The sequence below is a fragment of the Perca fluviatilis genome, chromosome 14 (assembly GCF_010015445.1).
Source record: "Perca fluviatilis chromosome 14, GENO_Pfluv_1.0, whole genome shotgun sequence".
NCBI classification, from domain to species: Eukaryota; Metazoa; Chordata; class Actinopteri; order Perciformes; family Percidae; genus Perca; species Perca fluviatilis.
Window position 1 is genome coordinate 20,809,099 of NC_053125.1, and position 17,123 is coordinate 20,826,221.

Below are 17,123 nucleotides of genomic sequence, written 5' to 3' on the forward strand. Positions count from 1 at the left end.
CATCTGGCGCAGCACTCCATCATTCTCCTTCTTGGTCAAATAGCCCTTACACAGCCTGGAGGTGTGTTTGGGGTCATTGTCCTGTTGAAAAATAAATGATGGTCCAACTAAACGCAAACCGGATAGGATGGCATGTCGCTGCAGGATGCTGTGGTAGCCATGCTGGTTCAGTATGCATTCAATTTTGAATAAATCCCCAACAGTGTCACACATCATTTACTGTTTCTTATGCCTGAAAACAAATTTCAAAACCGTACTGACCCACACTAATGCACTCTGGTAGACAAAGAGTGCTAGTTTCAGTTGTTGCATGAATAACCCTGGTGAGTGAAGCCAGCTAGCTAATTGCGTTAGCATCACTGAAAAGTTGATTTGTAACACTCAGGGCAACATCAGCACCTGATGTTGCATTACCTGGCAGCACATAGGATGGCTGCAAACCTGACACAGCTGGTTTAAAAAAATGAAATAGTTATAATGCACGTAAAGCTTCTATAAAATTAGCCATTTATCGGACTGCAATATCAAGTGACAACTCACCAAGAAACCTCAAGTTACAACTTCTAAACATGAGTTTAATACGTTTTAAAAGTAGCCCAAAAATGTTACGTAAAGTAATTATCTAACAAACTACTTTGGATAGAGTAATTTCCAGAAGCTGCAGGAATCCTGCACGTTACAGGGATGCTGGAGTTATTCTAATGCTAATTAGCCAGCTAACATTAGCATATTGCAAACCTTACAAACGCAAGTCAACAGTGAGGTTTAACAGTCTGGCAGCCAAGTGTCGAGCACACCTGGATGGTGAATGGTTTCTGTGATCACGTTAATGCGATGTAGTCGTCATATTAGCCCACATTGGTGGCTATTTACATTGTAGATTCTCACTGAGGGCATCAAAACTATGAATGAACACGTGGAATTATGTACTTAACAAAGAATTGTGAAATAACTGAAAACATGTCTTATATTCTAGTTTCTTCAAAGTAGCCACCCTTCGCTCTGATTACTGCTTTGCACATTCTTGGCATTCTCTTGATGAGCTTCAAGAGGTAGTCACCTGAAATGGTTTTCCAACAGTCTTGAAGGAGTTCCCAGAGATGCTTAGCACTTGTTGGCCCTTTTGCCTTAACTCTGCGGTCCAGCTCACCCCAAACCATCTCGATTGGGTTCAGGTCCGGTGACTGTGGAGGCCAGGTCATCTGGCGCAGCACTCCATCATTCTCCTTCTTGGTCAAATAGCCCTTACACAGCCTGGAGGTGTGTTTGGGGTCATTGTCCTGTTGAAAAATAAATGATGGTCCAACTAAACGCAAACCGGATAGGATGGCATGTCGCTGCAGGATGCTGTGGTAGCCATGCTGGTTCAGTATGCATTCAATTTTGAATAAATCCCCAACAGTGTCACCAGCAAAGCACCCCCACACCAAAGATCTCAAATTTGGACTCATCAGACCAAAGCACAGATTTCCAGTGGTCTAATGTCCATTCCTTGTGTTTCTTGGCCCAAACAAATCTCTTCTGCTTGTTGCCTCTCCTTAGCAGTGGTTTCCTAGCAGCTATTTGACCATGAAGGCCTGATTCGCCTAGTCTCCTCTTAACAGTTGTTCTAGAGATGTGTCTGCTGCTAGAACTCTGTGTGGCATTCATCTGGTCTCTAATCTGAGCTGCTGTTAACTTGCGATTTCTGAGGCTGGTGACTCGGATGAACTTATCCTCAGGAGCAGAGGTGACTCTTAGTCTTCCTTTCCTGGGGCGGTCCTCATGTGAGCCAGTTTTGTTTTAGCGCTTGATGGTTTTTGTTACTGCACTTGGGGACACATTCAGAGTTTTCGCAATTTTCCGGACTGACTGACCTTCATTTGTTAAAGTAATGATGGCCACTTGTTTCTCTTTACTTAGCTGATTGGTTCTTGCCATAATATGAATTCTAACAGTTGTCCAATAGAAATGTTCATTCATAGTTTTGATGCCTTCAGTGAAAATCTGCAATGTAAATAGTCATGAAAATAAAGAAAACGCATTGAATGAGGTGTGTCCAAACTTTTGGCCTTATGAAAAAAGTATCACCTGTCAAATTAATCAAACAAATGCCACTCCAGCTGAGGTTAAAATGTGCATCACCAAATGTATAATAAAACATAAAATATTTTATTTCACCATTAAAAACATTTCCAGAATATCTACAATAAACCAGGCCAGATCACTGCATCATTTCATTTGACTGTGAACTTTTTTTTGAAAAAGACAAACACTCCCTTCCTTGATCATGAAACAGACCTGAAAGCAATTTTCTTAAATTAAATACAGTTACGCAAAATGTAAAGCTTTATATAGTGTATTCCCTTTTCCCTTACAGTAGTGCTGTCAGGGCTGGTGTGTTTATTTCATTACATTCTTTTCACCAAATTTTCCCACAAATGTTCTTAATGAAAACTAAATTTGCACCACGCATTTAAAAAAGTTCTTATGTTGTGGGGTATTATAGCAGGAGAGGAGAAAAGAAAACGCTAGAGTTTGTTTGTTTTCCTGAATTTTAGCACCTGTTTTGAAAGTTTGAGTAAAAACCTTTGAATGATGGTAGAGCATTTCTCCCCCGAAGGTGGCTTATAAAAGGTGACAAACTGCATTTGGCTGGTGGCAGATTCATTACCAAGTTGTCTCAAAATGGCTTCTTAAAAACATTTTGGCCTCTTGTACAACTCCAAAACTACCTTTAAGATTGTTTGTGCTTTGCCCAGTTGTTGATTGTTTGTACGTTAAATCTCTAAAGTAGCCACTGACCCCCTCCATACCAAAGCACCCGCACATTACCGAAGAACAATTAAACAAAAATCGCTTCTTAAGATTTCATTCAAATCAATCCATCCTCAATGTAACAGTAAAGGGAAGAGCGTACACACATGATTTGGAATCATTTAAATTAATAAAAATGAACTCAAGATTCCTGATTTCCATCCTGCACTTTTTTTCCTTTTCAAAACAATTAAAAACACCATAATTCAATATAAAATGTTCTTTTTCTTTTTTATCAAGTCTATATTTCAGATTCACAATAGATGATCCTTGGAAGTTTCTTCTTCTGCATTTTCATGAGGGTTCATCCATTTGTCCTCATTGTGAGCCATCATTCCCACTGCAGGATTTCCAAATAATTCAGTTATTTCACTGCTAGAGAGCCACTTGTGCAGAGCAAACGTGTCGATCACAGAAAAGTACATTGTAGTGATTTTTTTTTTTAAATCTTCAAACCTGCGACTCTCTCGTCTTTGTACTCGTCAAGATGACAAAACAAACCATTAGTCTGCCGATACCTGAGCCTGGTCATTCATTCGTTCGTTCATTCATACGTTCATTTGCATTTCATGTGTTAGTCTTTGTCCTTTTCTCTGTGTAGCGCTCCTTCTACGTCAGATGTGTCCTTTCCCTATGTGACGGTGGTGGAGTTCTGCCCTCGGATGGCGCACCAGGCCATGAACACATCTCTGTGGAGGAGAAATAAAAAACAACAAAAAGGGTCATATACACCCTTCTTCAGTCCATTTCTGACAACAAGATGCACTTAAATGCACATTCCCCTACATGTGAGTACATTTACAAGCACATAAGTATCCCAGTTTTAACTCTTATCCTTGTTTGATCATATTCAGAATATAATGAACATAGTATTTATCTAGCTCCCCATTTATTTTGTTTTTCTGAGTAACTATTACGTAACCAGAGATGATGACTGTGTTTGCTTGCCACAGTATTCCAGTTTCTATCTAATCCATATATTCCTCTAACTGAATACAGGCTTATTCAGGTCTACTAGGTCCAGGATATTAGTATTATCAGTTGTGTCTGAAGTGTTCACAATATATAGTAATACCATACAAGTTTAGTGCTCAAGTTTTAATTAAAGCTGAAACAATTCGTGAATTTGGATTTATAGATTTTTTTTTTTTTTTTTTTTACATTTGTTACAACTTCACAATTGTAAGAACTGTTTTTGTCTCACATGATGGTAAACGGAATGTCTTTGGGTTTTGGACTGCTGGTTGGACAAAACCAGCAATTTGAAGACTTTACATTTAGCTTCAGAAAGTTGTGATGAACATTGTTCATTTGTTTTCTGATATTATTTGATGAGAGATTCATTGGTTAATCTAAAAAATAAATATATGCACATGAATTGATAATTAAAAAAAAGGTATAGCGGAGGATTTTCCCGAATTTTAGAAAAGATCCGCCCTCTCCACTTTTTGAAAAAATGCACATGCGCAACACTCTACCTGCTCCCGAGACGTAACGCCTATTAAACGTGTGCACGAGAGTGCACTGTTTACAAGTTGCTGTCGGCATGGTTCATACAAGCCTACTTTCCAAAAGAAGATTTGCACTTTTTCACAAATTGAGATGTTTACCGTGTCTGTGCGGTGCGTGACTTGTGCCAGGGCTAGCATCGCTAATCATAGCTTACATCAACTTTCACTAGCAGTGATTTTAAATGGATTTCTCCAAATAGCATGCCAAACTTTACCTGTCGGGTAGAAACTTCGCGACTGAGGCATCAGTGGAGAGCCCAACCTGTGCTTTTAGCGAACGCCAGCGTGTGAAACATTCTCCAAAAAACACTCCGGTCTTGTTTCTTTCTTCAGAGGCCTTTCTCTTCTTGTCATACCTTTCGTAGACACTCGTAGCTCACCACACATATACACCTGAAAGTATTCATGCGCAGAAAGCGAAAACTACCCTAGGGACGAGCACGTACGACGGCCTTACGTAAACATAGCGCCAGAATGATTGACAACTAGGAGGACCAATAGTCTTGATGATCCACCCGGAAAAAGAAAATCCTCCACAATACCTTTAAATAATTGTTGCTTGCAACCCTAGCTGTAATTCTGAACACAATGATGAATGTTGTCTGCGTAATGAACAGGCTAAATGTTAGGTTAAGTTATTAAAGGCCTTTCAAGCTCCTCAGTTCATCGCAGCTGAACACAAACACAGTTCCCCAACACGTTCAACTACTGTTGTGACACACTAGCCGATTATTAAATTCATTTTTTTATTTATGAAACTCTCGGACCCAGACTTGGTGTGCATGTTGCTGGTGTACACACCTGCAGTGTGTGGCGACACACTCATTGCTACAGTATTCCTTGTCCCAGTCTTTGCTCTCCACAGCGGGCTTGGTGCAGCCGGCGCGCACGCAAATGTTACGACTGGCGGCGGGAGTCACACTCGGGACAGGGGCGACGCTCACCTCAACCTCCATCTGAGAGACAAGACAAAAGACAAACTGACATTTCAGCTATTTATCTGACCCTCCACTTCAAAGTTGCAGACATTAAATGCAACATTTGGATAAGCTACATTTCCTGTGTTGCTAAAACACAGGTATCAACAGGTCGTTTTTTTTTTCCTGAGCATACCCCTTCCTCTGCCTCCGCCACTTCCTCTCCTGCCGTCACCACGTCGGCCGACTGGCCCACCTCCACCGTCAGACCAGAGGAGCTCACTGACGTGGCCGTTTCACCGGCTGACGTCACGATGATCGGCACGCTTGAATCTGACGGCCGCGGCGATGGGATGACCTTGATCTGCAGCGGAGGTGGAGCTGTGGCAGCTGCTACTGCAGCTCGTGGTTTGGCCTGCAGAGGGGGAGGGGCCTGGGCGTGCACCATCTGCTGCAGCCGGGGCAGAAAAGTGGTGCTCTGCATCTGCTGCAGCGGCGGCGGCTGGCGCGGCGAGGAGGCGGGCGTCGCAGTGACCGATACGCCGCCGGAGGGCAGCTGCGTCTGCTTGATGATGATCTTGGTGACGGTCGGGGGGTTCGGCGGGCTGGGAGCGGGCGCAGGTTGGGGTTTGATGGCGCCGGTGCGGGAGCGCGTGGTGACCTGAGGCAGGTCCATGATGATGTTGGAGGTACAGATGTTAGTGATGGTGTTCTCCTCGGGGTTGTAATGCTGTGACCTGGTGGCGCGAGCGGCTAGGGTGGAGCCGATGGCAGCGTGAGCCGGGGCTGGAGGTGGGGGCGATGGGGGCGACGGGGAGGTGTCCATGACTTCAATAGAGGCCTGAGGAGAGAATGGATGGACACAATAAAGACTTACAAGTAGGAGGTGTGATGAGCAACAGCCAGTAGGCGGAGTCTAACCTGGTTGGTCTTATAGTACATCTGGCTTTGAAGAAGAGTCTGGCTTGGACCTCTAAATTAGCGTAGAAGATCCCCTGCCTGTTCGCCAAAGTTGACTCTGAGTTCACATTGTAAAAAGCTGCCGGTAAAACCCAGCGTTAGAGGGTATGGTGGCTGACTCGCGCAGATCACTCTCTTTCTCTGTCTTTTTTTTAAATGAGTCGGAAGCAGAAAGCAAAGCCTAACTTTACTTTAAATGATATTAAACAAAGAAATGTTCTCCCCTCGTCTTAAAATGGTCATAAATCAATACAAGAGCAGCCTACTTCCTTGTTTACTGCTGCAATTAAAAATGCTTGGTTACGTTGTAACCTGGGTGTCTGAGTAAAAGTTCTCTTTAAAATAGTGTTAGAATCTCGTCTCGTTCTCGTGAGCCGAGTGTCTCGACACACCCCTACTTAAATTACTGGCTGTTTATTTTTTTTTTTTTTATAGGGCTGGGCAATATAAATGATCATGAAAATAAATACCCCAATAGGAAATTTTGAAACTTCGGTATACTGTCGATGAGCAATAGTGTTAAGATTGCCAGACAACCTCCTGAAAACTTCTTTTAGGAGTGCACTTTGCCACAGCACAGCAGGGTTCCCACTCACTCGGGAAACTTGTCACAATCTTAAACATAAAGACGTGTTGTAGATAAACAAGACTTTGGTGGTGTGGTGATACTTTGGCTCTTTGGATACTACAAACCATCTATTAAAGCATGCAGCGTGCACAGTCTCATACACCAGCGGTTAGACCCAGCCCCTGAAACAAGCAGCAAGGCGCTCTGATAAACCGTAATGTTACTATGTGCATGTTCCTTGCAACTACATACTGTGGACATATGTTCAATAATCTGGCCGGCTCTGTACTCCGCCAGCGCCTTCAAGTAATCCTTCTTTGACGCTTCGTTTTTCCTCTTGTAAATCTGAAAAAAAAGGGAAAATCATGCACTGAAATTAGGATTGTGTTTCAATCTCACCACGTTATTAAGCCCATGTCAGCTTTTAATACATCAGAGTGGGAAAGGATACTTTTAAGGACAGTTCCTTCAAGCTGAACTCAATCCACAGGAGTCACAGTAAACACATCTAACTAAAAGGATGGACTGATGGATCCATGAATGAACTATAATCACAAACTGCACAAATTTCAAAATCTTGGCAAGAGTTTCTGCTTTTTCCTCTCACCTGTTTCTGCTCCTCCCCCAGGCTGTCCCACATGGAGGCCACTATCTTAGACACTTCTCCAAACGTAGCGTTGGGGTTTTGTCCCTTAATGGCTGCCTGTGTGTCCCTGAAGAACAAAGCGTAGGCCGACACAGGTTTCTGAGGTTCGTTGGGGTCTTTCTTCTTCTTCCCCTTCTTCCCTCCTGCTCCTCCTTTCCGGCCGGCAGCTGGAGAGATGCTGGAGGTGGGGGCAGAGAGCGGGGAGTCGGACAGGGAGGTATCGAGGGAGATGACTCCGGGAGAGACAGCCAGAGAGACCGGAGATTCCACCAGGACGCTCTAATTGGAGGGGAAGAGAAAAATTACCATACCAATAAAAAGTATTCACAAATAATTTTCCTTCCTTCCTTTCTTTCTTTCATTCAAAGGTCCCATGACATGGTGCTCTTTGGATGCTTTTATATAGACCTTACTGGTCCCCTAACACTGTATCTGAAGTCTCTTTCCCAAAATTCAGCCTTGGTGCAGAATTACAGCCAATAGAGCCAGTCCCACAATGAGCTTTCCTTAGGATGTGCCATTTCTGTGTCTGTAGCTATTGAGGAGAAGAGAGGGAGGGGGGGGCAAGGTGGAGGGTGGGGTTGTGGCCTTGACCACCTGCCACTTTGCTCGTTTGAAAGCCATGATGTCTCGCTCTCATGAGTGGGCCAAATTCTCTGGGCGGGCAAAGCAGAGAAAGGGGGTAACCTTGCTCCTTATGACCTCATAAGGAGAAGATTCCAGATCGGTCCATCTGAGCTTTCATTTTCTCAAAGGCAGAGCAGGATACCCAGGGCTCGGTTTACACCTATCACCATTTCTAGCCACTGGGGGACCATAGGCAGGCTGGGGGAACTCATTAACGTTTAAAAACCTCATAAAGTGAAATTTTCATGCCATGGGACCTTTAAATCCTGCTTACGTAACCAGGAACACCTTCCAAATATTGACCGGTAAAGTATTTTAAATTTAAAGTTTAGTATAAGAAGTTTTTAATTTGACAAAGTTGTCTTTGAGGGCAGCATCACTGACCACTGAAAACCCTGTATCTCCATAGATAGTGGTTTTGAATTTCTCAGGTAAACTGAAGTATTCCTTTATGGATTTAGAAAACAAACTCAAGTATCTCTAAAATATCAAGTTGAAAACATGAAACAAGGGCCAACTAAAGCTCTGTTAAAACATATACATATATTCAATACATTTTGGGGAAATTTCCTATGTTGGTGTTGCTTAACAGCGAATCTCAATCCCATTGTCCTATCCTTTAAAACTCACTCTTCTAAAGTCATCCATGTCGTCATCCTGGAGCGAGCTGGTGGGCGACGCAGTGGCCGACAGAGGGTTATCAGGTGACTGGGGGTGTTGCAACATGTTGCCGCCTCCCAAGCCGAGCCCCAGTTGAGCGCTGAGCTCGGACTGGTCGATAGTGGTCAGCTGGTTGGATCCCAGCAGGCCCTGGCTCATGTCCCCCAGCGGGACGTCGATGGTCACTGGAGACGAGCTGCTGAACTGAGAGCCGATGGGATGACCGAGATCCTGGAGATGGAAAGAAAAAATGTGAGAGAATGTAACTAGTGTTTGATACAGAGTTAAATTCAGACGTTTTCAAATGACCTGTACCCAAACGTCCTCACCATTCCCAGTGACGACCCCAACAAAGCACTTCCTCCCGACTGGTTGATGACCCCCAGACTGAGGTGCTCCAGTCCCTGTGAGGGGGCGTTGACGAAGGTGGAGGCGAACGAGGGGTCGTCCCCTTCGACCACAGCGTTCCCGGGTACCACCACGCTGTCGGAGGGGCCGGTGTCCGACAGCTCCCCGAAATGGGACACCACATCCGACACGGTGAGGGCCGAGTCTGGATCCAAGGAGATGGGAGGTATCTCGAACTCCTCATCGCCGAGGCTGGGAGTGTGGAACGTCTGGAATGAAGATGGCGGACGGGAGCCAAAGTGGAAAGAGAAGACGAGAGAGGTGAAAGAAGAATGGAAGGAAGAGAAGACAAGTTTGTGAGAAATCGTGGTGAAGAGGAGTAAACAACCATTTGGAAAGAAAGGGAAGAGAGCCACAAGAAAGTTGGGAAAAGACTAGTCAGTAGTTACAGCTTCACTTAACACAGATTTATTATTTTGGACAAAAGTTCATTCCAAAGACGTACTTTAAGATGAATTTTCATAGATTAAAATACGGAAATCGCTCTTAAATACTGAGTGTCAGGAGTGATCGAGTCAGGTGTGGAAAACTGCAGTTTTCAGGGGCTTGTGTCACAAAGCAAGAATAGAGGGTTAGCAGGCTAACTTTGGGTATAACTCAGCTTCCTGCTATCATAAAGCGACCTCACTTGTAACGGTTGGGTGCCGAAACCCGGTTCCACTATGGAACCGGTTCCTACACAAACGGTAGTATTCGGACTGGATTAGAACGCAAATTTCGGTTCCTCATTTCAGTTCCGACTGAAATATTTTCCCTCCGTCGCTCCGGACAGCGGCAGACTTTTTTTTTTTCTTTCTCCCTTTTCTGCCGAGTGGCGCACGTGCCTGCTCGCGGTGTGAAGCGCGTGTCCGCGCTATTCTGCGACATGCACTCTACAATCACAGCTGATAGACGGCTTTTTATACACGCTCTGAAACGGACGTAAAAATATCCCACTTTCTCTGTAGTTTACCGTTAACTAGCTACCGTAAATGTAGGCTACTTTTAAAATGGCATATTTTCCCTCTGGGCTCACCAAAACGGACGTGAAAGCATATTAACCTATTAAAAGTACCGGTTCGGCATTGGAATCGTAAAAATCCAAACGGTACCCAACCCTAGTTGTAACTGGGGTAGATCACCACGGTAACATCTGCTGCAGGACCTCTGATGAAGCTTAACCTCAGAGGATCAGATCAAAACTAGGGCTGCACAAAATGAGAAAAATATGCGACAACGGTGTTGAATAATGCAATAACGATATAACGTGCGATAAATAAACTGATGTCAAAGTGTACTCGGTTCTGCCTTTCTGCTGCTGCTAAAAATACCAAAACATTTTTGTTGAATAAAAAAATAAATAAAAAACATTCTCCAATATTCTTGTATTGAACCCAAAAAATCCCTGAGTGCAATGTCGCAGTCTTTCACCCTAAGTTGAACTTGCTTTGTGACATAGACCCTTTGTCATGCACCAAAAAAAAAAAAGAAACGGCTTTAAGTTTGAAACTGTCAAAGCATGCTATCACTCCCAGCTGCACAATGTGTTGACAGGTGAAAAGTAGGCAGCAGATAGTGAGAATGCTGATGATTCCAATATTGCTGAAAAGATTTGTGCAGAAAACCACAACTTCCGAACACTTTTAGGTATGAATAGGTTACATTTAGGTGTAAGGAGTATGGTTCGGTGAGGTGACATTGTAGGGGATGACACTGATAATGCCATGGCTGCAAAATGCTCGCCAACCTGTTTGTTGTAGATGTGTTTCGCTCCTACGTTTTTATAATTACTAGTCCTCTAAAACTGTTTTCGGATGCACTCCGCTGCTGAGGCAAAGTTTGTTTCTATTTTTCTAATGTTTCTGTCCATTCTGATGACAGAACAGCACTTAAGAGATGTATAAATGGAACTTATTATTAGCCTGAACCTAAATGCCTTTGTGTACTTTCGTCACCCCATCATAGGATGGGTCAGATTTGCAGTTATTTTTATATTATTTCTGGCATTGTGTTTGATGATTTACTCGCTGCAAACAAGAAGCTTGTTTCCTAAATGACAGAAAAAAATAAATAAAAAAGGTGTCTGAATTTAAGCAGAAGGGGTAGTGAAATATAAAGTATTTATAAATAATTCATACTCCACCAGCAGATCCAGCGAGGTTGAAGAGGTCAATGGGTTTAGTGGCACACTAAAAAATGCGAGTATGTCAGTAAGTGCACGTTGATTACAAATGCCATGGGTCATATTTGTTTGTTTTTATATGTACTCATTAAATGGTGCATACATACAGAACAAAAGGCCTTATTTTGTACGACTCACACATGACAAAAACAAAATATCAACATGGTTGAAATGCTAGAAAATATAATTTGCACCTGTTAAGTATTAAGTTAGAAATGATAGAGCTCGAGGATGGTTGTAGGGACGTCAACGCTGATTTAAAACTGTGGTGCATGAGCCCCAGGTTGTGCACCTAAGGTATTACTATTACATTCAAGTCACGGAGATAAGCATCCATTTTTCCTGAAATACCTGGTGATCTTTAAAAAACCTAGCAGACAGTTTGACAACACTTGCCAGTTTACTGAAGGTATTTCCAGACTCTTTAAACCAGTGGTTCTCAAACTTTTGACATCAAGGACCCCCAAACTGACACGAATTAGACCACGGACCCACATTTGATTCGATTTTGTCCCAGGGTCCCCATCTGATAGGATTTTTGCTTTTAGACGATTTATTACAAAAAAGTTATACATTCTGTCATTGTGTTACTTATGGATGGAATTATAGTTAAAATAAATAAATCCACTTTTTGCTGGGGACCCCGTGGAAGCCCCTCAAGGAACCCTGAAAGTCCCTGTACCCCAATTTGAGAACCATTGCTTTAAACCACCTGGATAACAAAAAACAATATTCAGTACACCGCACAACAAAAAAAGATTGTGACTTAATTTCCTAATACCCTGGCTGACACAAGAACAATACATGTATTGTACTGCACGCAAATATAAAATACTGAAATGTAACTAAATATTGACAAATATCTAATAGAGGATCTTTTTTCCATTTTGGTTCAAATTGTACAAATTAAGCAAGCTATGATTTCCCTAAGGAAGTTGTTGTCTCAAGGTGGTCCAAATCCTGACTCAGTTTATCTCGCTATCCATTTATAGTTAGTAGATGACAACTTAAAGCCAACCTGGGGGTCTGGACCCTCCAAATGGGTCACAAGATGATTAACAAGATAGGAAAGAAGACTTTTTGGCAACATTTTGGATTTTGGATGAATTACTAGACAATTTTCCCCATAAATTATTCAAATAAAACAAATCTAAAAAGTAAGAATCAATCTTTGGTTACAGAAGTTACAACTCACCAACACATGCAAACTGTGACAAGAGGTCCAAAGTAGTTATAGCTTTGTTTTAAGGTGCCTCAAGTCAAAAAGTTTGGGAGCCAGAGGCTTCAACAAAAGCCACATTTACTAGCACCTTTTGCCCTTTTACTCTTAAGGTTTAAGATTTATTTCATAAATGTGTACGTGGTCTTTGTTTTAGGCAAAGTGACGGTGGGAAACCCAGATATTTCTATGGATTAGGGAGCAGCAGTGAGTGTTGAACAACCTTCTGGGTTCTTCAAAGATCGCCAGGTAGTTATCTTTTAGAAAAGCAAATGCCTTACGCCATCAAAACAGAGTTGGTCGTGTGCAAATTAAAATCCATGTTTCCAGAGCCATTGTTTGTTTAGTTTTCAGGCAAATCCATCCGATGGGCTATTTTAATGCCGGATAGGTTGGATCATGAACATGAACACACGCTACTTACAAGGCGGAAACTCAAAAGTACAATTCAGATATGACATGAGCTGATTTAGCTCTGTGACTCTAATGTTAAATGGTAATAAATGATGGGATGCGTGATTATAAGTCCACAGGAGGGGGGAGGGAAGGGGCTCCATAGCAATAAACAAAAACCTGTCCAAGGGAAACGAAATGCCAAATCATTCAAGATGTTAAGGCCTACCTCTGATGAGGAGAGGAAGGGATGGCCAGACCCAGCAATTGTCAGGTAGTTGTCACTGCCTCCAGGGAACTGAAAGATTCAGGTGCACAAGTTAGGAAAAATGTTATTGCTTTAGAAGGAAGAAGACAATTTCACCCATATTCTCCAAAACCAGACTTCATCTGCCTTTTTTTTTTGGGACATTAAAACACACAGTGACACTCCCATCCAACAAGCAACGGTGTGGCAGTAGGGCTAAGAATAATCAAAACCAGCAACAAAAAACAGGTAGCCTAATATATCTACACACTGAGATGCGTTTGGTTTAATGGCAGCATTTTGCTATTTCAAATATGCAAAGCCTATACAAATAAGTAGCATTGTGACCGTTTTTGTGTGAAAGACGTGTGCCCCATTCATAAGATAGAGTCACCTTATTGTCAAATCCATTGAAAGACTGCGGATCCAAGAACTCTGGATCACCGTCGTGCTGTCCAGTACCGTCCGTTAAATCCGAATAAAAATTCAGGTCCATCTTTTCAACTGGGCCTCATATGTTGTGCTATGAGGCCCCTCTGCAATTCAACAAGATGTTGCGCAAATAACCGAAACCCCCTAAATTTTACCTATATTTCAAAATGTGTGTGGTTAAAGTCGTTTCAGACAGCTAATAAGTGGAAACACTACGTCCCAAATGCCGGGTCTAAATGAGCTGGAACGTTATTTCTTACGAAACCGACAGCACAGACAGCTTTTGCACAGATGTTGGGCTAGCTCACGCGACGAAAACGGAGCATGTGTACGCCAGCAACCGTGCCAAAAATAGCCTGTCTGCTGTCTGGCTAGCTACCCACCCAGAGGTAACGTGGCTGTTAACCAGTCTTTCTTGCTGACTTGTCCTACCACGGTTTAGCTTTAGCTGGCTTTGACGCAAGGCTGCAGTGCTCCTCACTTCACGGCCAGCCTGGCGCCCGACAGTCTGTCGGTCGGTCCTCAAAAACAACGTTCAATCAATGAGCCGCAGCTTGCAGACGCGGAGAAATGTAACGGACTAACGTTATATGCTAATTATGCTCGAGCAATCTGGAAAAAACGACATTAATCGTTTCAAGGTGTCTGACAGTGGAGGCAGACCACCGAATCCGTTTTGCTTCGTGTTGGCCCGGGCCAGGCTGCTCAATGGATCCAGAGCCATGGACAATGATCTGGAATGGCTGGGGTCAACGCCGGATGTTGAGCGATACGGTTTCAAATTAAAAACAGAGAACTAACATAGCTTTTTTTTACGATTTAGCTAAGAGGAAAAAACTAAACAAACAAAAAACCACTAAATTAATGAAAATATTACAGTACTACCCACAAGGCAAAATTACAGTGACAAAATATGTGTGATAACCATGGCCTGATAAACCTGGGGAACCCCCACACAGACCTATAGGCGAGGGCAATACCATTTGTTTTTGGTCATGACCTAAGACAATATCAATATATTTTATTCCTAAAAGCAGAAACATTTTTGCCATGTGGGGGAGGACAAAATGTATTTTTAACATACAGCTAGCAGATTTACTATTTGCCCATAACGAGGAATAAGGTAAACCCCAATGAAGGCCCACAAGCTGGCATGTCTCACAATTAGGTTGTTCTTTTTGAAGTGTTGGAGATTTGACCCTTAACGCCTATGTCCCTTTTCCATGGACCTTTGAAGTACTTTGCCTGGAACTCCTATTCTGGAATCACACTAAGTGACACAGTTTCTGTGTATCAGTTAATTTGATTAAACACAAATTTGGGAATATACTTACTATATTATTTAGGAATATACAACTATTTTTTTTTAAAACATGAATCTTCTACAAAACAAAACATCAAGGACCCATCTTATATGATTCTGTACTTAAGTGGGGCAAATTCCCTAAAACATTTGCAATCAAATTACTAAACTACGGTTGAGCTGATGTTTTGGGGGTCTGGGGCCATGGGGCAGTTGCTTGCTTTGCCCAGTTTGTAATCCAGCCATGGTCATAATCAATCAAAATTCAAAATTAGTTAAATGTTTTTTTTTTGTTTTTACCTTGTTTTTCTTATCACAACTATACTCTAATTTAGTTATATAGTTGTGGGTGTTTTTGTTCACAGTTGTAACTATTCAAATTTCCAGTGAAGTGTACTGTATACAATCCATGGTTATTGCTTGCAGCGTTACATTTTTAAGAGGTTTATTTTTCAGTTGTAAAATGTCCAACTTAGTTTACAGTTTACAACTGTTTCACAACTCTTTTGATACCCACATTAAAGAGATTTGTATTACAAAAACTTGATTGTGGATTTAAGTTTTTAAAAATGAATTTTGGGTAACATATTGTTTGAATGTCCATATTGGTATCTGTATCTAAAATCCTGTTTTGGTCAGGCTCATTTACCGCATAACCGCTAATTTATACATTTTATGATTCTTGATTTTATTTTGAAAGCCACGACAGGAAGTCGCCTGTCACTTTGTTCTACTAAACTGCTCACAGACTGACATAGTTAATTTGGCTACAAATGATTATTGTAGCTTTAAAAAGCATCTGACAAATTTAATTTAATTTTTTTTATTTTATCTTTTAACGGCCGAAAGCTGGCAAAAACGGTTCGGTTTAGTGCAATGCTGAAACTAAGTAAATTAGTGAAAGAGAGAGCCATATGGTCATAGGTGAATAAAGCCTTACAAAACTTTGGGGCTTTCTTTCTATTTGGGCCAAAAGAGATTCGAGGCTTTGGGGCTTCAAACGCAGTGACATCTGGTGGCTTGCGAGACGTATAGCAGCCATTAAGACGGCCAGAAGCACTAACCTCTCTGATTTTAATAGTTTTAGTCTCATACTGTATAAGCAATAAAGATTCAACAAGTCTGTGTGTTATTATATCTGTACTACTTCTGATCAGAAGTGACGAGTTAAATGTAGATGGAATTGTGCAATGTGTTACAGTAAATTAATTAATAAATGAATTGATTTAATTCATTAGCCAAAAAGCCTAAACATTTTTACTGACACAAAACCTTAATGTACCTTCTTAGTGTAGTTTAGGCTCTGTCAACTGTGGGCTTACGTGTTTTAACTTCATGGTTATAACCTATTTATGTAACATTTCATATGAATCGAAATGTGATGTGATTGGAAAATGATATTCATTAAATTAGCTTATGTATTTAGTGTAGGCCTACATCGATATATTTCTCTGTTATTCTGTTTACGATAGTCACATAGTTTAGCAGCAAAACTGTTCAAATAGTCAAAGTGAATGAAGTGCTTTCCGAACACCAGTGACGTCTGACGTTTCGGACGTCATCAGTCACGTGGTATTGCTAATTTAATACAAACTCCGACACATGTATTGAAAGCATATCATCGAAACAGTGCACTTCGCAGGAGTGGAACAAACTTCGGAGCTGCCGTATCGTTGTCCCATCTCTATTATGTCTATAGATTACAATAACCGTTTAAAAGACGTAGCCTACAATGTGTGTATATGAACTGTTTCAGTGTCGTGTAGCTTTAAACACTTTACATGATTAATAAATTAACACAAGAATCAATAACTTTTACTCACCCCGTATTTGAATGGTTAAATAGATGAGGTAAAGTTACATAGACCGATTTAATAAAGGGATAATAAATGAAACCGTCCGGTTGACGCGCTCGCAACAAGGCCATCATTGTTGTGTTTGTGACAACCAAAGATCGTGTGTTATAAATGATCATTATATATGGTCACAAAGGTGATTCTTTTATTAAGTCAAACGTTTCTAATACCAACTACTCTTACCTCCATGCTCACCCCCGAAACCTGATTAATATTTTGTTTTTTATCCCACTTTTGCAAGTGAACTTCGCCCAGAATTGATTTCCTTAAATATCACAAGGCACCGGCTTCCGGATTGTACGTACAAGTGGAAGTGACCTCATCACGCAAAAAAAAACAGGAAATGGGACGTTGGCGTTACAGAATAAAAGGCAGTTAAATTAGCATCTCTCTTTTATTGTGGTGGTGGTGACACTTTA

The 17,123-nt window shown here is 41.7% G+C and overlaps 1 protein-coding gene across 4 annotated transcripts; it reads right to left on the bottom strand.

Moving 5' to 3' along the window:
- Positions 1–2,130: 2,130 nt before the first annotated feature.
- tox4b (TOX high mobility group box family member 4 b) lies at positions 2,131–16,991 on the bottom strand. 4 transcript variants are annotated; one of them, XM_039822952.1, is made up of 10 exons: positions 16,888–16,991; positions 13,096–13,164; positions 11,211–11,261; positions 9,015–9,302; positions 8,656–8,916; positions 7,360–7,677; positions 7,005–7,097; positions 5,421–6,065; positions 5,109–5,263; positions 2,131–3,485 (listed from the first exon to the last, which is right to left on the bottom strand). In XM_039822952.1, the coding sequence occupies exons 1-10, from the start codon at positions 16,891–16,893 to the stop codon at positions 3,428–3,430; spliced, it is 1,944 nt and encodes a 647-aa protein (XP_039678886.1). In that variant the 5' UTR covers positions 16,894–16,991; the 3' UTR covers positions 2,131–3,427. The 4 variants fall into 4 exon arrangements, with proteins under 4 accessions (XP_039678886.1, XP_039678884.1, XP_039678887.1 ...); XM_039822950.1 differs by lacking the exon at positions 16,888–16,991 and adding an exon at positions 13,508–14,364; XM_039822953.1 differs by lacking the exon at positions 11,211–11,261.
- Positions 16,992–17,123: the final 132 nt, after the last annotated feature.